The sequence below is a fragment of the Siniperca chuatsi genome, linkage group LG23 (genome assembly GCF_020085105.1).
Source record: "Siniperca chuatsi isolate FFG_IHB_CAS linkage group LG23, ASM2008510v1, whole genome shotgun sequence".
In the NCBI taxonomy this organism is placed as follows: domain Eukaryota; kingdom Metazoa; phylum Chordata; class Actinopteri; order Centrarchiformes; family Sinipercidae; genus Siniperca; species Siniperca chuatsi.
The window spans coordinates 19,890,025-19,915,938 of record NC_058064.1 but is presented as its reverse complement, the minus strand read 5'-3'; the positions used below and the strand labels follow the sequence as shown (position 1 = coordinate 19,915,938).

The following is a 25,914-nucleotide window of genomic DNA, read 5'->3' as shown; positions in this document are numbered from 1 at the left end:
CAGAGCAAAGTGAAAAATAGATTTGTTTTAAGCCACAGACCCCTGTTTACTAATATTGTGACCGCATTCTGAAGATATTATTCTGGCTTCAGGACTATAGTGATAATTTTGCATATTTTAGCAATTTAATTACAAACACCATCAGTTTATTTTTAATTTCCAGGCAGCATTTTCAGTTCATGACATGAAAATCAACTTGCAGAGACTTCACTGTGATACGCCATTCGGCATATTCAAGGATTACAAGTTATTATGACCTAGAAATATAAATGATCTGCAGTTAAAAGTAAAAATAGATTTCAATAAAACAAAATGAGTTCTGCTAACTTTAGCTGTGATTCATTTCAACGTGAGAGCGTTCTGTTAACTTGTGTTCTTGTTTTTGAATACAGGAAAACCAATGTTCAAGGCAGGTCAACTTAAGTTGTCACTGTTAGAACCTATAACCATGAGTTCAGTCTTGTAATGAAATGATGAGTTGACTAAATGTCCAATGGATTGTTCACTTAACTTATCAAATTAAGTAGTTTAGAAACATTGTTAAAAGAAAGAGCACCGTTCATCGAATGTGGTCATGTTTTTGTTGAACGGTGAACTGAACGTGTCCGTTTGCAAATAATGAACTTGAACGTGAGAGTGGGAGTGAACGACGTTCACGCACTGTGTTTTACAGCACCCGGCATCCGGCCAGTCTTGGCAAATATCTGCAAGTGAATGATGATTACAAGAAATCATTAGCAAAGAGTAAGATGAGCCAACAGCCGCAAAGTCCTGTATCCTCCACCCAAGTCAAACTCACAGCAATTTGTTAAGTAATTTTTTGGTACTGTGAACTTAGTACAAAATTCAAAATTGTGAACTATGAACGTGAACTAGTTCATTTTGGTACTGTGTGAACTGAACTTTGAGCTAGCTCTTGTGAAGTGTGAACTTGCACAACACTGGTTAGCGTATTAGCATATACCTCCCAGTATACATTGTGTTTGGGTTGAAAAACCTCTAGAAGACTTTCTTGAAAGTTACATGATGGGAGCTTCTTAATTGTATTTCTATACATGTGTCTCAGATGAGTCACATGGTGTTTTCTATGATTAAAACAATGCAAACCATGATTAAGATTAATTTCTGCACCATGTCTGTCATGTTAAGCACGTGATACAGGATGCAAATTAAGGAGCACTGATCTGGAACTGATTGTGATTGCTATTAATTAATTGTCAACTACAGCTACAGATTACAACTGGAGCTCACAAAGTAACAGAGTTGACAAACTTTTAGAGATTAAAAAATGGACTTTCCAAGTAGCTATAATGTAGAGATTTTAGTCATTTGAGCGTGGAGTAAATTAACAGGAGTGAAAATTCACAGTTGTGACAATGTGAAATAATAGGTTTCGTCAACTTCAAGAAGTTACCTTTTAGTTAAAAATCTTTTTTGTCATTGTCAGTGCTTAATGTGTGTCTGCAGATAATAATCAAATATTTGATGTCCATGAATCCTTGAATGCCCCATCATGGAGAGTTTTTAAATCAGTCCCTGCATGCAAACACAACTTGTTCAAATGTATTGTTTATTGTAATGGATAATCTATCTCAATGAAAGTTTTAAGTCTTTACAAACAGATCAATCATTACTTTAAAACCTGGTTTATTTTGGAAAATGTTTGGCAATAAGTATGATTTGTATTTGGCATGGCTCTCTGATTTAGAGCAGAATTGATGCCATAGTGGAAGAACACTTTGAAAAGACTAACTGCAAAGTAATTCCCAGTCATTCATTATTCTGTTTTCTTACTGTTAAAAACCTTGAAATGCTTCTCGTGACCTCCCTCAAGGACCCCTGAAGATCCAAGGCACCCTTTTTAAGGAGCGTGTATACTGTCCAGATGCAGTGGATCTTGTTTTTAAAGGCCAGGCATGGCTGGAATATGGACGCAGGTTTCCTTCAGGGAGGAACCTCTGCTCTATGTAAAGCTGAACGTTTCATCACTGTCTGATGCTCCAGATAACGAGGCGCTCGCCTTCACCTCTACTGTAACCTCACACTCCCTCCCACTACCCAGCATGCCACACTGCACATCCAGGTGTCCATTAATCAGGCCTGCGACTGGTACTGTCGTGGACTTTCACCCACCTCCTCCTCCTCCTCCTCCTCCTTTCGCTCGTCAAGAGCCTCCTCATTCCTCTCCTCCCTTCATCTTTTCTTCCTTACTTTCTCAGCACTCTTTTCATCTGCCTCAACACTTTGCGTGAACTCCCCTCATTTCTCAGGTTTTAGGAAAACAGAAAATGGCTGCTGCTCCATTAGCTGTGAGCAAAGTGTGTGTGTGTGTGTGTGTGTGTGTGTGAAATGAAACATGCTTACACACTGAGCCTCTCCTAATTCTCTTGAAGGATTGGTTCACCCAAAGAACAAACAAAACATAGTTTTGTGTTTACCTTTTGTGGTATTTAGCCATGCAGATAATTTATAGTTTATTCCTATGTTTTCATGATAAAAATATTTCTGCATGTTATATTCCAGGTGTTTCTCAAAAATTGATATCCATTGGGGGCATAAGAAAATTAGGGTCCCATCCAAACTTTGTGTGTTTGGAGTTTTTTTGGAAGCTTATATGAATTACTGTCTTTTCTCAAATAAAGGCCAGTAGTGAAATAAAAGTCGGGTCTCAAATAATGGTAGTCGCCACGAACAAATAAAAATCGGCCCCAAATACAGCCCTGGCAAAAAAAAAAACAAGGGTGGTAAATTCCTGGGGCCTGTCATAAAATGTGCATGCCAAGTAAGCATAATGTACATTTCGCTTTAATTTAATAAATTCAGCAATGTTATTTTCAACACTTTGTTGTTCTGGATTACTCATCTAAAGAGTTATTGTCCTATTTCTGTCACTGTGGGTGTATGCGTGTTAACATCCCAGCCAAACTGTATTTTGTAGTAACATACAAGTGTCACAAAATGGCAATAGCTACATTTGACGTACTGTATGAGAACTGTGGAAGTCACTGAATTTTCCACAACAAAGCCTTGTTAGGAAATGAAGGGATTCTGTCCACTGAAACACGACAGGGCTTTTAATTTGAAATGGATACAGGAAATATTGAATTTGTATAACCAGCATAATGCAATAACAAAAAGCTTCATACTAAAATATGACCAAATAGACTTATCAAACAGAGTGAATTTGAAATAAAGGCCTGTCTCTAATATAAGCCTGCTTCAGATAAAGGGCTGGTATCCTCTGCAGTTGAGGTAAATAAAGGCCCCAGCCATTATTTCTGAGTAAGCTCATTTTCATCCAAAATTGTCCTCTTAACTTGTAAGATGAACTGACTGGATTTTGTAATGCATGCATCGGGAGGGTGGAAACCAGGCTTTGCGGGTAAAGTAACAAACATGTTGCGCAGCAACAACAACCCTGTATTGATTGTTCTCGGAATGTTTACTTTTCTTTTATGATTTTTTTTTTTTTACTGTGGTGGCAAAGAATTTCCAGCGGAAACACTGGGAACCTTTCATCCTTATCAGCTTTCTGTAAGTTACATTTGACCAACTTTACAGGGGAGCCAAAACCACTAATACTTTGTCCTGACTTTGTTTATTCAATTCAATCTTTAATATAAAAACTTCATACACATGTGGATGACAATATACTTAATGAACAATATTTTGACATTTATTGAAAAAAAAATAATTCTATCGCCCTTTGACCCTTTGGCCAGAAATAATGTGTTCAGTTTTAGGTCTTTTGGTTTTTGATTAATAACTCTGAATTGGTTTAGAATTTCCATGTGCCCTGCTGGCAGTAGAAAGAGCTCATCCAGAGCTTTCATTTGAAATATATATATCTCATTTTCGCCCAAAATGTCACACGCTCCTCCGGCTCTCACCCCCTGTGAACCACACCTCAAATGTCTATCAACCTTTTATTTACATTATTTTATTATTTTACACAGCAAGACAATTTTACATTTGATGCATACAGTATTTTCTATATTTTGATTTCAGAAAATTACTATTCCTAAATTTTTTTCACATTAGAATTATGTTAAAAGAATATCTGCAACAGTCATATTGGCCTACTTTATAGCTTACTAACATTACTGAGCAGTAACTAGTTGTTGTGGATGTTATGATGTAACTAAGTAGCTTTGTAGCTTAGCTTAATATTAGCTTAGCTCAGTAGCTTAGTTCAGAGATCTGTACTTAGCTACTTTAGCTATAGCATATCTTAGAGATATAACTATAAAACTATGATATTTGCTAGTTTAACAATTTGATGATTGGTATACCTCTAACCCTCTGGAGTAGCAAGGTTCATTTTGGTTCATTTTTGCCAACTTTAAACTGTCCTTACCTCACATGCATGGTATAATTTTTTCAACACAAACTCAGCTATAAGTCTGACTTACATTTTTGTCAATTGAGTAGAAAGCTGACAGAAACCCCAAATACAGAAAAAATTACACTGGCACCTATAAAAATGTACAAATCATTAGTGATAATCACTCCAAATATTATTATAGAACAGCTCCAGGTAAAAAAAAATATTGCCTCACTTTTTATACACCATAAATAACAATTAATACAACAGAAAGAAACAAAACTATAATAGAGTATATTTACATGTAAAGTGATTGTATCCCAACTCATTTTTGTGTCACTTAATCAGGGAAAATATTCATAATTTAATAATTAGTAAAGGTTTTAAATATTTACTATAAGTTATAGTCAACAGACTTAAATGAGATGTTATGTGAAAGCCCCCCTTTAACTATTTTTCTCAGCTTGTCTCTACATGACGTACAAATAAAGTTATGTTACTATAAATAAAACATTCTCAGTTATTCATCGATGAATAGACAGACTCCAGATTAATAATCCTATTTATTTATGGATAGATGGTATACTGGCATAATTTTACAATTGTTTATACTGTATGTATATGTATATTAATGTGCTATTTAAAAAATGATCTTGATTTTGTATTTTTTACATGTAGGGTTGACATGGCTGCTAAATACACAGCTGTACTGGCTTCAGAGACACTGGATGAGGAATCAGACTTAGAATCTGACATCTCAGATGAAGACTACCCAGACAATCACAAAATGATCGCACTCAGAAGTATGTCAGACCATATGGAATTGACAGTAAACCCTGTTCATTTAAGTTATGTAAAGGTGTTGGATAGCAAAAGCCAAAGCCCAGCCACAGGGGAGAGAAACTTTTGTAAAAATGCAGTATACCAGTGTGCAATGATCACAGCCAGAAAGAAGGTAGTTTGTCTAAAATGCAAATGTTTCGTACTCTTTATTAATGTGTTGTATACGACAAATAAATATTACAAATCTTTAATAATTAAGTGTAGGTTCCAATGATCCATACATCTAAGGGTGATTAATGTCCTTCTACATCTGACTGCAGGTAAATTGCTTAAATTCCTGCTGCCTTGTTTATCAATTTATCTCTACTTACCAGCGGAGGGGTGTGTGTGTGTGTGTGTGTGTGTGTGTAATGAGGCGATGACTGAGCTCTAACATTGAACTTTTACCATTAGCACACCCCACAGCTCGTATAAACACACATACCGGTCTGGTTTCCAAGGACAGGGAGTGTGCAAGGATGCGAGTGTTATTCTGTGTGTGTGTGTGTGTGTGTGTGGTCAGTCATTTCCATGTGGCCGTTAGATTTACGGCATCTCAAACCCCTCTTCACCCACCCCACCCCACCCCCACCCCTCTACCCTTTCACTTGTCTCTCTTTTATTCCCGCCGAGAGTTTTTACATTCACAGCTCCTCACCTCCTTTCACTGGAGCGCACAATGTAAAGCAAAGACCCCTCCCTCCCCTCCCTCCCCATCCTCACCCTCCGCTCCCAGCAACCCCCCTCAGTTCCACAGAGAGCTGAATTATCTCTCTCAATGGGACAAGGATGGGGGCAGCTGAACCCCTAAAAGGCCCTGGTTGCAGCAGGGGTCTGCAGTGAGGGAGTAGCCCATGCTTGCATGGCTGCACGTGGGGCCAGAGGGGCCTTTGTGTGGGCTGTCACCAAGCTAACGGGGCAGCTTTGTTCCGCCAGGGCTTTGGAGCGACAGCTACATTTATTTATTTACTCTCTTCCATTTGGCGCGCATGGTGCATGTTCACGCTCAGACGCACATCCATCCGCGGTTGCAGTCAGAGAGCCTGGCGAGCTGGACGGATAACACACATGCACACACACACACACATACACACAAATTGTGCCATGAAACTTAGTAACTAACACAACCATTTGACAACATAATGCAAGCCTAGTACAACAATCTCTCAGTAAATACTGCCATTGTGTTGCTTATGTTCAATTTCTGACAAAGCCTCAACAAATATCGTTTGGGCTTCTGTACTGGATTGCATTAATTGCCCGGTGTTCCTGTTATTTTGTCCACCCCCTGTAGTTTTTATAATGTGGCATGTAGATATTTTCGCTGATTTGTGGTTGTACAGTATCTATGTGGCCAAAAGTGTGTGGACACATGCTTTGGTTTGCTTATGTGCTAGCCTTCTTAGTTGCAATTAAGAAGGTTCAACGTTTTGGAAAACACGCTTATTCGCTTTCTTGCGGGTTTGTCCCTTTCCTGTTTCACCATGACAATGCCCCTGTGCACTGCCAGCTCCGTAGATAAATGGGTTTACCACTTTGATGTGGTAGAATCTGACTGGCATACACAGAGCCCTACCTTTACCCCATCCAACCCCTTTGGGATGAACTGGATCACCGACTGTGAACCAGTCCTTATCACCCAGCATCAGTGTTGGACCTCACTAAAGCCCTTATGTCTGAATGGGAGCAAATTATACCAACCACTGATATGAATAGTAGTTGCTCAGGCAGAGAGCAATAAAACGGTCCCTTTTGTCCCTCTTTCCCTTCGTTCTTCTCCTCTCCATGTTTCAGTTTGTGTGGGGCCTTGTACATGAGGGCATTTATTCACAACATGGCAGTCAGGAAGGGAAGACAATTCGACCAGTCTCCACCCTCTGACCACACTGTGATTCTCCTTTAATGTGTACAGATGGTGGTTCTCACACTGAACAGGATGAGGTTGACGCCCGCTGGAACCAAACAGTGGGACCCCCTATAGGGAGGGCAGGGAGACAGAGATCACCCTCTGACCTGCTCTGGACCTTCACTTAGTCTCAGTGAATACAGGCTAAACACTGTCACGCTCCACAGGTTCACTATAGGACCAGCTTCAAAGGTAGATCGACACCAAGGACAGACAAATGTTAGGACATGTTCTACTTTTGCCGCAAATGGTCTTTTCCTTGAAAAATCAGTTATTTCATTATGACTGTACTAAGATTACGACTTATTTCTAATTATATTATTTTTATTCATTGTTTCATCAGGCTGGTATTTTTGTATTACTTTATTTTAACTTTAATGATACTATTTTCAGCCCACAATCATAAAATCAAGCTTTATGCATAAGTTGAGGCAGCTGTGCCTTAGAGGTAGAGCGGGTCATCCACTAACTGGAAGATCGGCGGGTCGATCCCCGGCTCCCCCCAGCCCGCATGTCGAAGTGTTCTTTGGCAAGATACTGAACCCCAAATTGCTCCTGAAGGCTGTGCCATCTGTGTGTGAGTGTGTGTTTGTGTGTTTGTGTGTGTGTGTGTGTGTGTGTGTGTGTGTGTGTGTGTGAATGAGCATTAGTTATTCCTTCTAATGAGCAGTTGGCACCTTGCGTGGCAGCCTCTGTGCCATCACTGTATGAATGGGTGAATGTTGACATGTAGTGTAAAGTGCTTTGAGCGGTCGGAAGACTAGCAAGGTGCTGTAACAATGCAGTCCATTTATCATTTAAGATAAAAAAGCATTCATTCATTGTTAAAAAGGCAGTATGATTTTTTTGGGGCACTTCGGAGCAACAAGCTGTGAACACAACACTCACATATTATCACCTTTATGAAGCTGCTGTGGTCAACATGTTAGCCAACAGTTGCTTATTTACACATCCAGCAGACAGAGAGCAACATTAGCATTAGCAACATTGATTTAAAATCACGTTAGTGTCTACCTGATGAAGTCCAACAAGGGAAATATGTGGCTCTTTAGCTGCTCGGTGCTCCACTGTGTTCACCAGCTGCTCTCTGCCGTCTGCTGCTCGTGCTCAGTGAATGTTTCAGTTCATCAGCTGGTGAGAGAGGTGAGATTGAACTAAAACAGAAAAGTTTTGGTTCAATCTCAAAAGCTGCCATAACAAAGACATCTCAAACAATGTCAACTTTGCATTAAAAATGACATAACTGACCGACTGACACTTAATGACAACAGTCATAAACATTCATAAAGACTCCTTCATCTTCATGACAGGTGTCATGTCAAAGTTATGATGGTGTCATGTCAGTCTTATGCACCGACCTTCAAATAAAGCGTTAGCGTATGTTTATTCGTACAGCACAGTGGTGTTGGAGGTGGCACAAATTGCCCCACGTAGTTCACACGTACTTTTTGGCCAAAGATGAGCGTGATAGGGCCATGCATGTTCCCTCAGCTTAAAATACTGCAATTATCTGCCATTTTTCTTGATAAACAGATGTCACTTTTGCTTCTCTCCATCTCTGATTTACACAACACAGCACCGATTGAACCTAAAGACAATCTGTGAAAGATTTTACATTTGTTGTCGTAAACTCTTGCTGTCTGGTAGCTGGTTTTCTGTCTTGCACAGGAAGTAATGTGTTTTAGGTTTCTGATTACTTTGGAATAAACAGAGGAAGAACTGATAATAAATGCTGAGTTCATGTCAGATGGGAGTTTTCACCACAAATACTCTTTATACCCACTCAGCTAGCAGACAAAGAAAAAAGCACCACCTATAGAAACTCAACTTTCATCAATATAAAATCGAAAGAAAAGGATGCTGCAGTCCCACCCATGTTTGATTGACAGGTGATATGTGGCACAATACCAACTTAAATTCATTTAATTAACACATATTACAAAATTAGAATCACACACAGGCCCAAATCAACAGAGCTGTTTCCTGTCACTGAAGTGAGCCAAGAAGTAGAAGAAGAGCCAGGGAACGTACGGCAGGCCGGTTCTCACACCCTCTGCAGTCTGACCCTCACACAGTCCACTGGAGCAGGTCACACCCGGAGACAAACGGCATAACAACAGGGCAGTATTACACTGTCTACACGCTGTAAAGTACAGTCAGCCGGCAGGAATGAGCTCCACACACTCAGACGGATGGAGGCAGTGAGCAGACTGAGGTTAGACAGGTTAGAAAGTTGTAGAATAGATCAGGAGAGGGTTTTCATAAAGCAGGGTTGGAAAGTTCACCAGATAAAAAACAAACTCACTAACCTTGCTTTGTGAAACAGCTCACAGAGAAAGGCACTGTTTTTGGAAACTGTATATACATCTAGGAGCAATATGCAGTGTTGGAAATACTGTGCTTACTTATTTAGAAGTAACTTGTGAACTTCTTGATTATCTACTTTTCTTAGTTTAGTTCTGTGAGTTAATTAGAATGCTGTCCAATATTCAGTCCACTCTCCTCTTAGTTCTGGTTCTGTCTCCACCAACTCCTGAGCAAAATATCCGGCTCTTTAGCTGCTACGTGCTCCACTGTGTCCACTGGCTAGTTGCGAAGTTAGCCTGCTGTTTGGTGCAGTGGCTTTATCAGAGCTGTTCTGCTGCAGGTTGATTAGAGCAGTGAGAGTAAACCAAAACCTTAAAGCTCAAACAATGAGCTAAAAGACATGAAAACGTTCCACGGAGCTGAGTGGTGATAATTCTCTGTGGGTTTGGCCCTACGAGTGACACCTTTCACATTACACGTACTCATTTCAGCGATTGTTTATTTAAAAATATGTGCTTTGAGTGAGTAACTCAAAAAGACTTACTTCTGATATGTTACTATGCTAAAAATAATAAGACTGCTAGTATTCTCAAAGTTACTGTAATTAGTAGAGTACGCCTCTGTAGAAGTAAACAAACCAGGAAAGGGAGGATGTTGTGCTGAAGTGAGAGGGAGGCAGTCCAGGTGGGCTTGACAGACTACAAGTGGTGATTTGTGTGTGTGTGTGTGTGGGGTGTTTTGCTGGAGGCTGTGTGGTGAGGAATGTGTGGGTGAGGTAAAAACAGCCTTGGTACTGATAGCAGTGGGATCAGCGGGTGCTGTCGCCCACTAAGAAACAGATGAGTCAGTGACAGCTCGGGTCAGCTCGGGTCACACCAAACGAGACGCCATACCTGGGGGAGGGAGAGCAAGACAGGCAGCAGGGTGGAAGGAGAATATGACAAACTGATTCTGAAGACCTCTCACAAACAAAGAGTGTGTTAGGTGTTAAATACACTGAACTCCCACCTGTGAACTCTGTCAGTTCAATTCCTCTTACCATGTCATGTTGAAAATCTTTCCAGTTCCATAGATGAGGGGAAAATCCACCCATATCTACATAGTTTACAAACAAGGCTTTTGCTTATGTTTGTTGCATTTCGGGGTCCATTTCTAATACTGATAGTTGCAGAAAACGCCCCCCCTGCAATACACCTTGTCCCCAATTCCTATTTGTATTTCAGGTTGAGCACAACAGGTTCAGGGTCTCTAAGTTATTCTGGCAAGCTGATCTGGCAGATCTTGGGTGCTGTCAAAAAGCCTCAGAACAGCGAGCAGCACGTGTGCGGTAGATCAGAACACTCATCTCAATCAAAGGGCTCCTCTGAGCGGAGAACTTTGACATTCTTCCTCTCTTAGTAACAGCGTTCAGCCTGATAAGTGATGTGTCTGTGCTTCACAGAGACAGGACAGGCTTGGCTCTACCAGCCTCCACTTGACCAGAACAGACTCTTATCTGAAAACTCCTGACACCTCCTAATGCTGCATTCACATGCTGTGGGAATTATGGCTTCAGTAAGAATAACCTGTATGGTTTGACTTTTGGTTTGCGGGAAACTTTTGTTTCTGTTATCCATACAAAGCAACAAAGACTTACATGCTGATTCAGCCGTACCCAGTGTATGAACTTCTGGTTCCTTAAGCTTTTTAGGGATTTTTGTACATGGAATTTAGAAAATATGCTTCCTACCCTTGCTGAGTGAAGAATTTGCTGCCTTAAGTGTAGGTTGTTGTAGGTATCCATAAATTGGTGACTAGAAAATGGCAGGTTTAAGTCTAGTGATATTCTATATTTTTCTTAATATCAACAAACTCCATGAAAAGACCAAAACCCTGTACCATAGATGTTATTCTTCTGTGCCATAGAGCTCCATTGTTGTCCAAAACATATTTTAAACACATCAATGAGCCACACTGTAGCACTATTTTAGTTTCACACGAAAAAAAAATTAAGTATATATTTGGGAGTTGTTTTTAAAGATTTACATCTTCAGTAGGGACCAATGGGCTTGGAGCTGGGAGCCACAGACAGGGTAGGGAAGTCAGAAAATATTACTAACACATTGTTGATTTTGGTCTTTTCATGGGATATGTTGACAATAAGAAAAATATATAATAGCTTTATCCTTTAAAATCTAATACCCATTTACATCATATGGGAATAGGAGTGTGGCCCATTGCTATCCTCCATCCAACCTAACCTAAACATGCCATACTGATGGCCACGATGAAGCGAAGCGAGGATTTGTATGGATCCAGCTGTGTGTGTTTCCACTAATAGCTGGGCGCACTACAAATATGAAGTATTCTGAGTGTCAAAGTTTATTCTTGACCATGGAAACAGTCTCACCTCAAGGTCCATTTAGTAGCTGCTCTGGAGCTTTCAACTGTATGTCCTCATCAGCAGATTTAGTTTGCTCAATGGCCAATGGAACTGTAGATGTTAAAAGACGTTGTAATATGAGAAGTGATTGACTTGGTCCATGAACTGTTTATTTCTTTGTGATGGTGAACAGTCATGTATGTAGGTCACACAGGACATGGATTGTACATGCATTGTTGTTTGAGCGCTCAGAGGCGACACTAAATGAACATTGTACAACTTTAGAACATCATACTGGTGTTCGTTGAACCTTTGTATCCCAAAGATCACAATCAAAGTTAAAATTGTCAGTCAAGTTAAATCGTGTGGTACAGTCATACAGATTTCAAATTAATTAAAATAGTAGACGTGATTTTCACTGTGATGAATTCTTTACTTCAAGTGAGTTTTAAGCCTCCACAAGATGATTTTCATTATCATTGGCTGCCTAGAAGTTGGGGGGGGGACTAAAATAACTCAGAAAATTATTGGCAATAAGTTAAAGTATATGTGATTTGTAATAAATAAGTTCCAACATGTTAAAACATCATCATACCTCTGAGGAAATATTCCATAATGTACATGTCATTTAGAATGGCTACGTGTAAGTTAATGTGTCACCCCGCATTGCTGAAAATCCAGTGACTGTGTGCTGTAGTTGGGTGGAGGTCAGAAAGCATGGGGGGATGTGTAGTTAAGGCCATTGTTTTCTGGCCATGGAGTCATGCGAGGATTGTTCATGGGGCACTTCAAATGGGCCGTGGTCGTGGGTGTAGTGCTTCCAAGTTCATTGTGTGCAGCATCCTGTCTTGGTCACTATAAATATAGAAACAGAGAAAGATGGAGCACTGTGGCTGAAATTTACAGCTGTCCGAACCGCAGGAAATCCAGGAGCAGAGGCCGACATAGCTCAGACTTCAGAGTGCTCGGTCAGCCTCGACTTTGACTATAAAAAAGGCCATTATTTTCAATTAAAGCTGTACTAATAAATATTTTTATATTGAAAATGGATGAAATATAATATAGTGATGAACCCATATTATATACATACTAGCCATTTAGTAAAGAGCTGTACATAATAATCCTGTTTTTTCCTCCTTAGGCTTCCTATGTCACAGCGTCTGTTCAGATACTACCGATCAGAATACCACTTCAGCGCCTACGAATGCTACTTCTGCCATGTCTGCATCATTGGTTGTGCCTGATGGCAATATATCTGGGAGTGAGCCAACTACTAAAAGTGATTCCAATCCAGATGCACCTGATGGTGGCACAACTGAAACACCACCGACTGGTAATACCAGTATGAAAAATGAACCTACGCAGGCACAAACACCCGCAAAGCTAAACGATATAGTCCCCACGACTGCTATCATAGTGACTGCTACATCCAGCCCTGCAGACAAGTCAGCCTCCACCCAACCACAAACAACCAATGTCACAGACAACCCACCAGCACCTCCAACTGTCTCTAGCGGCGGTGCTATTGTGGTGAATAATGCCACTCCTGCTGCTGCTGCTGCTGCTGCTACCACCAGCCCACTCAAGACCACGTCCACCGCTCCATTAGCTGACAGCAGTGGCAGTTCAGTGGTATCCCCCAGTGCTGCCACAATACAGACGCCTAAAGTCCCTGTACCGAGCATATTCACTGGGACTGAAGGGCTTGTCACAGTGCAAGGAGATCCTGGCAATGTGGGGACAACCGAGATCACAAAGGTCCCGACACATACCCCTACGCCAGTGCAACAGTCCATGACTCACACCACTATCGCTTCCAAGACGAGCCAGGAGAACAGCAAAGAAAGTAAGTTCCTGTGAATCCCCTGTATACCAACGTGAAAATAACACACCTGATGGGAACTTACTGATCGAGGGTTCATTTCAAAAGGAGGCTTTGAAAGGCCATAACTCACCCAAAACATACGTAACTAAAATACACGTCATTAATATAAATCAGGGTCAAAATTCTGAGCTCAAATGCGATTTCTTGCAACAACACGTCCAACACCACTTGTCCACTTTTGATTAGACTTAGAGGAATGAAGCGTTGTGGCGCAGCGTCATGACATTTGAGAGGAGACTGCAGCAATTGGCCAAAATTAAAGGTCAAAAACATTCGAAGGCCGTAACTGGCTCACCACCAGCCCAGCTCTGATGACGTGTGTCACTGATTGGCTCAGAGGTGCCTGCATCATTCCCATGCCTGACTTGTTAATCTTTGTAGAAGAACCTGTCAGTTATTTACAGCCCAACATTTACAGACAGGGTGAGTGACAGAATGATTTTTTTCATGAGGATGAGGGAGGCAGTCCACCTACCTTTTCTTTTCTTCTATTTGACTATTTTTCTTTTATTTATTTGTAAGGGACCGTGTACAATATAAACATAAATACTACCATTTGATGTGCAGTGTATTACCAGAGTTATCATAAAGCTAACTTTCATCTGCAGTCCCTTGGAAAGTCACAATTAACACATACATCAATTGACAGTAAAGCATCAAACAGAGTAGGACACAATGCAGAATTATACACAACAGTACATCATACACACCATGTCAGCTACAAGTGTGTGTTAGACAAATTCAAAACAAGGATATTTGTATACAAAGCAAAACCAAAAAATTTAGGGTCAGTGGTTACAGAGTTGTGTTAGCAAACTTTTCAATTAGCTTTAAAGCTACTGACTACTGATTGCAACCTGTTTGGCTCAATCACTGACATTAATTTGTTGGTCAGTTTATTTGTCTGTGCGTCCATGTGTTATTCACAGTCTCAGACATCTGTGCAACATCTGTGCAACTCTGTAAGAACTGAACACAGCTACTGTCATGTTAAACCACGGCTCCAAAGAATCAAGGAGCATGTGCCTATAGGTGAGAAATGAAAGGAACAACCAACATAAAACAAGGTGTTGCTCCACTATGAGTCTCCAGAACAGTTTCAATGCTGCTTGCAATAGTTAGTCATAGTTACACTGAACATCAAGCAGTTTGTGCACCAGAGCAACATCTGGGAAGCCTTGGATTCAACTGATAAGAGCAATAGACCTGCACACTGCCATAAGCTTAGCAAAACACACTAAGTTACAGTGCATTCCCCTGTACTGCTGTATTTAGTCAATTCTAAGCTAATTAAGGGAGCATTTGTTGAAAGCTTGGAATTACCAGCATTATGCTCTAGTGTGCGAGTCATTCTTTCTTTTCTTTTTAAAAAAAATGTGTTCATAGCATTTCTGATGAATTTTGATGGTAACCCCAAAACAAAAACTTATCAGACCACTCCTGCTGTATAATCCACTTGGTCTCCTGTATGCTCAGAATGTTCCAAATACTAAATCGAAATACACTACTTTTGTGTTGAGCATACAGATCAATGGGAGAGAAGTAGAGTGGTTTAAAAAGTGTCTATGGATGTTGTAATAAATGCCATGAATCTAGAATTTTTAAATTACACTTAACTGACAGAAGTATGCTAAACAGCTTAAAAAGTAGCATAGTTGTCACTGAGTGGCTTAGAGGGGTCTGCATCACTATCTGGGGACGATATGTTTACTGTTGTCGTATTATTTCTGGTTGAAGGTACCAAGGAAAACCCTGTGACAGTTACAAGCCACAAGCAGACAGCATCGTGGGCCCCAGAGCTAGTTGGGAACACAGGGACCACCGGGACCACCAGCACCCCCTCCTCCCTGACCACGGCAGGATCTCCTGTAGTAGAGACCACTGCGAGCAAAGCTGGAACCATGTCTCTGCAAACCACCACCACTACCACAGCAGCTGCTCAGCCAAAGACATTTTTGGTAAGACATGCTGAAACAAAGCGGAGCAGAAAGAGCTAGTGTGTCTGCTTGCCTTTACTTTACATTAACGTATTACTGAAATGGCTCTCATGCTTTTAGAGAATCCACAGTCATTGATTCTTTTGACTGACATACTTATTTTCTGACCTTTTTCTGCAGTATTCTCTAAACAACGGGGACACGGTAAGATTTTGCTTTACTTTGAGTTTTGTATCTTTAAATCTGTTACAGGCATCAGACTGTTTCTATTCACGTTCATAAACAATACATGATAATAAACAGTTCCTGCTCTGACTGTCATCCAGCCTCTGCTACTGTCCTGTCCATGGGAGGCAGGCCCACACCCTTCCACTCCATTCTTCACTGACCTTTACTCCCAAAAGTAGACATTTACTCCCAAAAGAGTTATCAAAGCACTAAATGCATATAGCACTGAATGCTGCACTAAGTGACTAAGTACAGCCTCAAGGAGCTGCTAGCATTGCTGTAGACTCTTAGTTTTGTTCATTTCAAGAGTAATACTAAATAGTACTAGCATGTTTTGAACTGTGTAATGAAGTTACTTTTTGAGTAGTGAGGTTAAGTAACTAAATACTATTAGAAGTAACCAGTTTAAATTGTAATGTAGATGTAAGAACTAATCATTTAGATAAGCACTAATCAAAAGCATAATTGGAAGACCAATGATGGAAGTAAGTAAGGTTTTACTCTGGTACTAAGTAAATCTAGAGATGTGTTTAAGTATCAAAGGTAGACCCACAAGTTTCTTAAAGGAAAAGCCTGTTCTACATTTTTCTTGTCAACAAATCCCATGAAAAGACGAAAACCAACAGTGAATGTATCCTAACAAGTGTGTGTATCCAAAGCCTGATATATCTTATTCCTCTGAGCCACAGAGCTCCATTGTTGTCCAAAACCTATTAAAAACACGTCAGTGAGCCACACTGTTGCACTGGGTGACATGAACACACACACTGTAGTTTATTCTGACTCAATCCCACACACACTGTCCTGCTCCCAGAAATACTTACTAGAACACCAAACGAGATAAAAACTACAGTGTCTTCCAGACTCTTTGTTTCCAGCAACAGGACAGGAAGCAGTGAAGCTCACTATAAAAAAAAAAGATTCCAGTCGCTGGGTGGAAAAAGTGTCTTTGTGGGAACCCTTCCTGCCTTTCACTAGTTTCCTACGTTCCCACACCTCTTTCATATACTCACCCTCTCTGACGGCCTACACAGCTGTGCCATTCCATAATATACCAGAAATAATTCACACATCACAGCACAGGAAGATATGACCTCAACTGTCACCTCTGACCTTCCTGTCCAAACTCTGACAGTATAGAAGACGCTTGGCAATGGTTTATCAGCTCATGAATTATTTATGGAAAGTAAAATATGTGATGTGGCATTGATTCATTTATTATTTACATAGATGTTTACAGATGTGTCATTTTACCTTCAGAAAGAAGAAGAGAAAGATCTGGTGGAGGTGTGCAGGCGGCTGATAGCGAATTTGCAAGATGGAAACTGCTCCCTGACATGGCGGCACAACAATGGCAAAATACAGTTTGACTATGTGGAGATAAATGGCAAAGGTAAAGTTATGGCATTTAATTTGTCTCAAAACCCGCAAACATAAAAACCAGGCATGTGCATGTGATACGAGCACACAGAACAGTATCCGCGAGCAGAAAAGCATCCTCACGAAGGAGCATTTCTGCTCCACGTGCACAAATGCGGTCCCGCGAGGCTGTGACGAGCACAACCCTCCCTACACGCTCGCCACTGCTCAACACTCGCTCGCTCGTCAAGTTGACTTTTGAGACTTTGGAAGCGGGGATGGAATAGACAGTGACTGATGTCTCCCCTCCTTTGATTGGTCACTTTCAACACCCACAGTCTCCAGCCTGTTTCTGACCTCTTTTTTTGGCGTGAGAGTGAGAAACAGCCACCTCTACAATGCCTTTAACACAAGTAGGCCTAAATCGTGCATAACCAAAAACATAGGCTAATTGTGTCGACAGCAGTGGCATATATAATCCATGTAGTCTACAATTGCTATGAAAAAATGTAGACCCAATGCATAAGTTAGTTAAGGTCAGTGCTAGCAACTTCCTGTCTTCGACTGTCAAATCATTTTATCCCCATTCAAGTTAGCAGAGGGCTAAATCGGAAGTTAGCCGGTGTAGGTACCAGATCTGCTTGGCCTGGTAGATCTGCTCGGGGTCCTGCAAACACATTACCACATTATGAATGGCTGTATAGCGGAGAGTGTACGGATGCCGTGTGTTTGCGCCGCCGTTAATGTGACCGAAACAATCATAATGTTGGTTGACAGAAAACAGCTAAGTTATCTACCGCTAGCCCATCCTCCAATGTATTCACAGAAGGGCAAAAAAAAAAACACCATTCAAAAAACTACCAATTTAGTGTTGCAAGGCTTGGACGTAGGGCTGCCAAACATCCCATAAAATACAGAATCGTCCCATAATTGGAAACTCTTGATCCAGGGGTTTTAGCCAACTATAGACCTATATCTAACCTTCCCTTTTTCTCTAAGATCTTTGAGAAAGCACTCGCCAACCAGTTGTGTGACTTTCTATATAACAATATTTTATTTGAGGATTTTGAGTCAGGATTTAGATAGAAACAGCATTGGTGAAAATTACAAATGACCTTTTAACTGCATCAGACAATGGGCTTGTCTCTGTACTTGTCTTGTTAGATATTAGTGCTGCATTCGACACCATTGACCATCACATCCTAATAAGGGAGACTGGAACATTTGATTGGCATTCAAGGAACTGCACTAAGCTGGTTTATTGGATCGAGTCCTATCAGATCGATCTCAGTTTGTACATGTTAACAATGAATCCTCCATGCACGGCAACGTTAGTCACAGAGTTCCACGAGGTTCTGTGCTTGGACCAATTCTATTCACCTTATATATGCTGCCTTTAGGCAATATTATTAGGAAACGTTCCATAAACTTTCATGGTTACGCAGATGATACCCAATTATATAAAGCCAGATGAAACCAATCAGTTAGCTAAACTTCAAGCATTCCTTAATTCAATTCAATTTCAGGATTGGCGGCCATCTGCCTTTACCGGTTGGGGTTGAGAGAGAGAGAGAGAGAGAGAACAGGAGGAAAGAGAGCATACAGTAGCACAATGCAAATTCCACATAGAATTTAAAAATAATAAGGATGTAATGGTAGTGGTAATATTAATAAAATAATAGTAATAACAATGATAATAACAATAAGACTAATAATAATAATAATTGAAGTAACGGTTGTCGAGCAGAAACATGGGGACAGCAGGTGGTCCACAATCATAGATCCAGACTCTACAGGTCCAGAGGCAGAAATACCTGCTGAAAGCGAAAGAAGGAGAAAGGAGAGAGACGAGAAAGCACAGAACTACGGGAGAGAGAAGATGCAGAGTTAGTAACATGCATACCACAAGTAACCCGGCATTCTGGGAGCGCAGTGTTTTAGTGGGGTAATAACGTAATATGAGCTCTTTATATGATATGATGGTGCCTGACCATTAAGAGCTTTGTAGGTGAGAAGAATTTTAAATTCTATTCTGGATTTTACAGGTAGTCAGTGCAGAGAAGCTAATATGGGAGAAATATGATCTCGTCAGTACAAGTTCTTGTCAGTACATGTGCCGCAGCATTCTGAATCAACTGGAGAGTCTTAAAGGGACATATTTGTGCAGACTGATAATAAGGAATTGCAATAATCCAGCCTAGAAGTAACAAATGTATGGACTAGTTTTTCTGCATCATTTTGAGACAGGATGTCAGGATTTTTGCAATGTTACGTAGGTGAAAAAAGGCAGTCCTTAAAGTTTGTTTTATTTGGGAGATATCCTGATCAAAGATAACTCTGAAGTTCCTTATGGTGGTGCTGGAGGCTAGGGTAATGCTATCTAGAGTAACTATATCTTTACATAATATGTTTCGGAGGTGTTTGGGGCCAAGTACAATAACTTGGCAGAAAATTGCAGGTGATCCAGGTTTTTATGTCCTTAAGGCATGCTTGAAGTTTAGCTAACTGATTGGTTTCATCTCGCTTGATCAATATATACAATTGAGTATCAACTGCATAACAATGAAAGTGTATGGAGTGTTTCATTATAATACTGCCTAAAGGAAGCATATATAAAGGTGAATAGAATTGGTCCAAGCACAGAACCTTGTGGAACTCTGTGACTAACTTTGGTGTGCATGGAGGATTCATCGTTAACATATATTAACATAGCTATATACATAAAATTGAATTAAATTGAATTACGTTCCACTACCCAAACAGAGAAGCAGGGGGCGGGGGCAGTAGAAACTGTAGAGACTGTTTGCAGCACTCTCTCTCTCTCATTGACTGTCCCTTCACTGTCCCAGTTGTTTCCCTTCTGTCTGTACCTTTACAATAAATTGCCTTTCATCAACGTTAAGCGTTGTTTTGTTGGCAATCATCCATGCTGAAAATACCTTAAGACTCTCTTGATTTATAAAACATCTAAAATAAGCAAGTTCACTACGTCAGTGCCTTTGTACATCAACAGGAAACGAAACAAGAATGGGTTATGGTTTTCTTTTTTTTTTTAATAGGGCAAGACAATTGATTGACAAGAAGACATATGAAGCATGACAAGGAACTACAAACAACAACAACAACAACAAAAAATGTATACAGATAAGCTTAACAGGTTCTTATTGCTCTTGTTCTTTGCACATCGCATAGGGATTGCGCTAGCCAGGTTACAGTGAGCAATATATTGGGAAAGATGGAGAAGAGAGAGAAATGTTGGACAAGGGTTGGTTGTCCTCTGGGCGGACCCCAGAGACAAAGAGGCGCTGGGGTAGAGCCGGGACAGGTTGGGACAGCTGGGGTAGGCCAGGGTTCTACTGCTTTAACCTGGGTTTTATGTGCGTGGATTTTGAGACTAATTAAACGTCATAAAGTACCTTCCTCCCTTTAGAAAAGTCACAAATAAAAGTTAAACTGAATGTTCTATAAACTATCTGCAAACAAACAAATTTTAATTTATCTTTCAGTGAAAACCAGCCTGGCAAACCAGTATTATGAAGAAATCACCAAGGTATGGGTTAATATATGGATTGTATAATCAGTACATGTAAACACTTGCAGGGTTAGTGGTTCAAATTCCACATTAACAGGTACTACAATGTGAAAAGAAGTAATTCTCTTGTTGCATTGTCCACTTAAAGAAACCAACAGATAACAAAACCCTGATAGCCATCCTGGCCTCCTGTGGAGCTCTGCTGATCATGATTGTCATCCTCGCTGTTTGTGCCTCGCACCACCGCAAGCCATACAATGAGAACCAGGTAGGTGGAAAGGTTTTCTGCAACAAAAGGCCCAAAGTGTCCCACAGGGGCTGTAGTTGCAGATTGCAACTAACTGAATACCGCTCGCCTTCCAAGCACGTAGGAGAAACAACGGTGGCCGTGAAACTCGCAAAAAACACTAAAGGAAACAACAGAAACCTTTAATGTGCTTCTGACTGTCAAAGCTCCAGTGTGTTTCCAGCATGAACACGGAGAGCCTGAAAGCAGCTGCTCATAGCTGTCTCCTTACCTCCTGCGGCACGCTGGAAACACACTGGAGCTTTGACAGTCAGAAGCACATTCATGGCCCTTTGTAAAAGTTTCTGTGTGGTACCTGTGCTGTAGCTGAGCTAACGTTAGCGACTCAGAGAGGCTGAGAGGCTCTCTGGTGAGTGTGTGTCTGTGGGAGAGCGTCAGTATGTAGCCGTAGCCCAGCTGTTAATCATGGGATCATATCAAGGGAAAGATTGCAGTCCGGTGGTGCTTCTACAGCCGTCAAAAGCACGAACCATTGCGCCAAAATTGAAAAATACTAAGTAGAAGATTAACAATAACTAGCTTAAAAACTCTTGTGAATGATGCATCTCGATCTATAAATATTTGAAAATGAGCTCTGTTTCACAGACTCCCACTGGCAGGGCCCGGAGGAGGTGGGCCGCCTACATCTGATTAGAGGGCCTTAAAGTTCCCATGAAGTCAAAATTGATGTTTAAGTGTTTTTATTACTTCTTGCGTTTTACGTCACCTATATGCCAGTATCTGGCCTAACGTTGACATTTAGTAACAATTCTTGGATATTCTTAATGGTATTTTAGAGTTTTAGACTGGAAAACGCTGAAAAAAAATGTTGATGAGTCATCCTGCACTCGGGGGCGTATACTAATTTTGCTTCCAATGAAACGATTTCTCGCTTTTTATCTTATGACAAGTCCCACTACAAGCCCCTCCCTAGCTGTCTGTTTTTACAGGACAGCGTATAAATGTCATGACGTTAAATTAGTCAGCATAGACTCTTTGTCAGCATTGGCCTTGCAAGGTTCAGTGTGATTTAAAACAGTGGATAGCGTATTGAACCATTTCCAACCCGTGAAATGCATTTTTTCATAAATTTGGTCAGAATGTCAATACTAACACCAGCATTGATGTGTTTCTTCACAGTACAGTCATATAATTTATTTTAAGTGAAACTTTAGGATTTTTCAACCTGGACCCTATTTTCCCATATTTTTCTTTCTAAGTCACTAATGGGGACAACAAGTTTTGAAATTGGTCCAGTATTTAGCGAGGGTGCTGCAGCAAAACGGGCTGCAACGTAATCCGTCCGGGCAATTGCGCACCGTCAATGTCCGTCCACTAAAAGGGCTTGTTTTTGCCGCTGACAGGCTCAGATTGTCTGACAGCATTGTTAAAAAAATAAGATCCTTTTTGTTTAACCACAAACAGCCGTTATAGCGCTCTCCTCATCACCAACAGACCCCATTGACAAATAATTTTACCTAATTAGAGTAATTAGAGCTCTTATTTTCTGGAAAAGTCTAAATTCCTGAAAAACAGTGACCAGTGAAACGGTGACCTCAAATCAACAAATAAAGCCATCACAAATAGCCTTCCTGTTCTGAACGGATATGACCTTGGTTTACAGTTCAGAATAATGTCAAATCTTTCTTTCAAATCTTAATTTTAATATTCTGAATGGTACATGTGATTTTACCATACAGAAAGCCATTTCTCTTAAAAAAAAAAAAAAAAAAAAAAAGGAAAATGGATCAAATGTGAATACACAATTTTGAGAGACAATGTCCTTTAATCTCTACAGCAACACCTGACGGAGGAGCTTCACACGGTGGAGAATGGTTACCACGACAACCCCACACTGGAGGTGATGGAGGTGCAGCCGGAGATGCAGGAGAAAAAGATGGCGCTGAACGGAGAGTTCAACAACGACAGCTGGCTCGTCCCCATCGACAACCTGCTAAAGGAGGATATACCTGATGAGGAGGACACTCACCTGTAGAGATGACTAGGGACAAAGAAGATTAAAAACAGGACCGGGCTAATTCCAGCCACACCAAAACAAACAAAACAATCCACATTTCTCGCTCCATGCCAGCCCTGCCCACTCACCTTACACTCGTGACCCTGGGAAGACTTTCTCACAAAGAAATACATTCTATTGAACAGCCAAGCCCCTATATTAATATGTTGTCTCTCTGTTGGATTGATTTTTATTGTATTTTGGTATGAAAAAGAAATGAGGATAAAAAAAAAAATCCATCTTTGAGAATGAAGTACCAATGACATTGTAGTGGCCTTGGAAACTTAAACATGTTTGAATAATCCACTAAATAAATCACTCTTGTGCCTATACAGTAGGTTTTATATAAATAAACCCTTCCAACAGAGCACAATTCAAAATGTGTCATTCTAAAAACTCAGAAAGTACGCCAAACCCCAAGAGGATTGTGCCTTTTCTGATTTGTACACAAGCACCTGTAAGTAGAGGATTTTTATGTTATTTTCTGCAAGTGAGGAAGAGCCAGGTGATGTTGCAAAATGATCACTTTGCTCTGGAGGCCTAAGAGGAAGAGGATAAGAGCGGTAACAGCAATGTCAGCCGCCTTGGCTGTTCTAGAGTTACTAACTTAGATAGTTGACCTCAGGATACTTCAAAGCATCCTGGTGATTTTCCACTAGTGCGTGTCGACTATGAGGGAGCTGCCAGCGGCTGTAACTGGTGCAACTGAGCACTAACCTTATTCAGAAAAAAAGAACATGTCCACAGAGACACTGATTAAGGCAGATGGGTCTATAGAAATACGACAAATGAAGGGTTTTAATTCAAAATGCCATATATTGACTCAAAGTTGTTTTCATGTGATTACAAAATGATTGTACAGCAATCAAGGGAAAAGGCTCCAGTCTTTTGTTCCCTCTTGCCTTCCATACTTGGAGGATATCGCTCAGTATTCTTAAAAGAAAAATTAACTGATCACATGTTTTTGTGAGTTTTACATACTGTAATTAAAAATTAATTATTTAAATGCCTCATTTTGAAACTTAACGGATCATTCCGGTTTACTACATTTTAGGTCTTATTTTAGTAGTTTTCCCCAATATTTCTAATCGGCTATAAAAACATTGTACTCACCAAAGTAATTACTGAGATGTGGGAACATGGCAACGTTGCTACAACAAAGTCTGCCGAGGCAAGACATACGAGCAGTCAGACGATCAGACAGGTTGTAAACAAGCCAACGGTTTAGCCAGATTATCTCAACCACTTATTTGGAGGTAAAACTGAAAATGATCCACCCCCTAAATGTTGCTTGAATTCCCTTATTGCACAGGAAAACTGTGTGCACACAAGTATGGTAAGTACAGTGGGTCAAATTTGAACCAGGGACCTGTTTCGAAAAAGTGGGCTCTGCTTACACAATGACTGCAAATGATGGCCGCATCATGTTTCACGAAGTGTAGCTCAGAAATCGCAGATAAATTCACAGGGCCCATGCCAGTGCATGGGTTGCGAAAATGGCATTGGATTTGATTAGTGAAACCTATCAAAGTCACAGTGAGACTGTGTAACTTTTGGAAGAAGAAATAACAATATTCCTCTTGCAAATGAAAACTTGAATTCACAAGCAATAAAACATACCCTTGATTACTTTGGAGTTCTGCTGCTGGATGCATAGGATGTCTAACTAACATGTCAGTGGTTTTATTACAAAACAGGAACTAAACACTTTACACCTCACCAAGAGATATGTATGTTGTATCCTGCTTGTGATCACATTCAACTCGCTCTCAGTCAGGCCATCTAATGAAGCAACTAACTCGAGAGAATCTTTGAAAATGAAGGGAATCTGACCAGCTTGAAACATGCTACAATGGTTCATTACCCTGTAATGACCCATTGTAGCATGTTCCAAGCTGGTCTGTAAACTGTGATGGATGTTTACAACAGACAGTGATAATGTTACCGGTCGCCTTTGTTTTCTCTTCCAAATAAGTCTGGCTAACCTGTCTGGTTGTCTGTATGCTCGTTTCGTGCCCTGTGGACTGTACAGTGTAATTATTACTGACAGGACTGATGGCAAAACTACTAAAATAACACCCAGGCTATAATAATGTGGAATGCTCCTTTAACTACAGCAAAATGACAATATCTTCTGAAACCAATACCCATAGCCCACAACATTTCTCACTCTAACTGGATGTTACAATAAGGAATTTTTATGAGTCAAGTTGCAAAACAAGTTGAGATGTTCCAGTTTATGTGGACTAGGATACGGATACGTTGCTATTTTGACAGCTGCATCAAGTGATTCTCCTTGAACAGAAATATCCCAAAAATGGTAACTTCGCATTGGTAATGAGAATAATACTGGACTGATGCTGATTTTGCTTTTTAAAAACTGATATTGGTCAATACTGATGTGCAAATAACTTGGTGCACCTCTGAAGAGAACACTGTAAATAGTTTTTTCTCACGGTTGCTGATGCTGGAGGGGAGGAGTCATCTGACATTTTAAGATGCCTGACTTAACATTAAAACCCTCCAAGCAGAACCTGAGCACATTTGTGATTTATGGTTTTTCATTTTGGATTCTTTTAAGTTTAATAATTTACTTCCCTTTGAACCAATTAAGAAGTTAATATATATTTACTTATATACAAGTGAATCCTTCACCTTGGGCACTCCAATCAACTTCTTTGGGTTTTTTTTTAATTGTGTTTGTGTGTATGTCTACAGTTTCACTTTTATTATAGTTTCTGATATTTTCACCAAAGTATGTTACCAGTATTTTATGTATTTATGGTTTGTTTGCTGCTGAAGGCAAACAACAGGGGTCTGACACACTGGAAGCTGTAAATTGTCGATCGCTTTGGCGGTCACGTTGTTCTACCTGTTCAGATTTGCAAATAAAGGAAGTGTTTTTCCACTTTGGTTCTGTACTCTTCCTGTTCTGTGCAGCTGTCAGTA

At 40.4% G+C, this 25,914-nt stretch overlaps 1 protein-coding gene across 1 annotated transcript in view; it reads left to right on the top strand.

Moving 5' to 3' along the window:
- Positions 1–25,878, top strand: part of podxl (podocalyxin-like) — a 31,097-nt gene extending 5,219 nt beyond the window's left edge. Inside the window, exons 2-8 of the mRNA XM_044187038.1 lie at positions 12,863–13,567; positions 15,344–15,564; positions 15,724–15,747; positions 17,032–17,164; positions 20,637–20,680; positions 20,811–20,930; positions 22,747–25,878. Of these exons, the coding sequence (XP_044042973.1) occupies positions 12,863–13,567; positions 15,344–15,564; positions 15,724–15,747; positions 17,032–17,164; positions 20,637–20,680; positions 20,811–20,930; positions 22,747–22,944 (1,445 nt within the window). The 3' untranslated portion in view covers positions 22,945–25,878. The remainder of the gene's footprint in view (positions 1–12,862; positions 13,568–15,343; positions 15,565–15,723; positions 15,748–17,031; positions 17,165–20,636; positions 20,681–20,810; positions 20,931–22,746) is intronic.
- Positions 25,879–25,914: the final 36 nt, after the last annotated feature.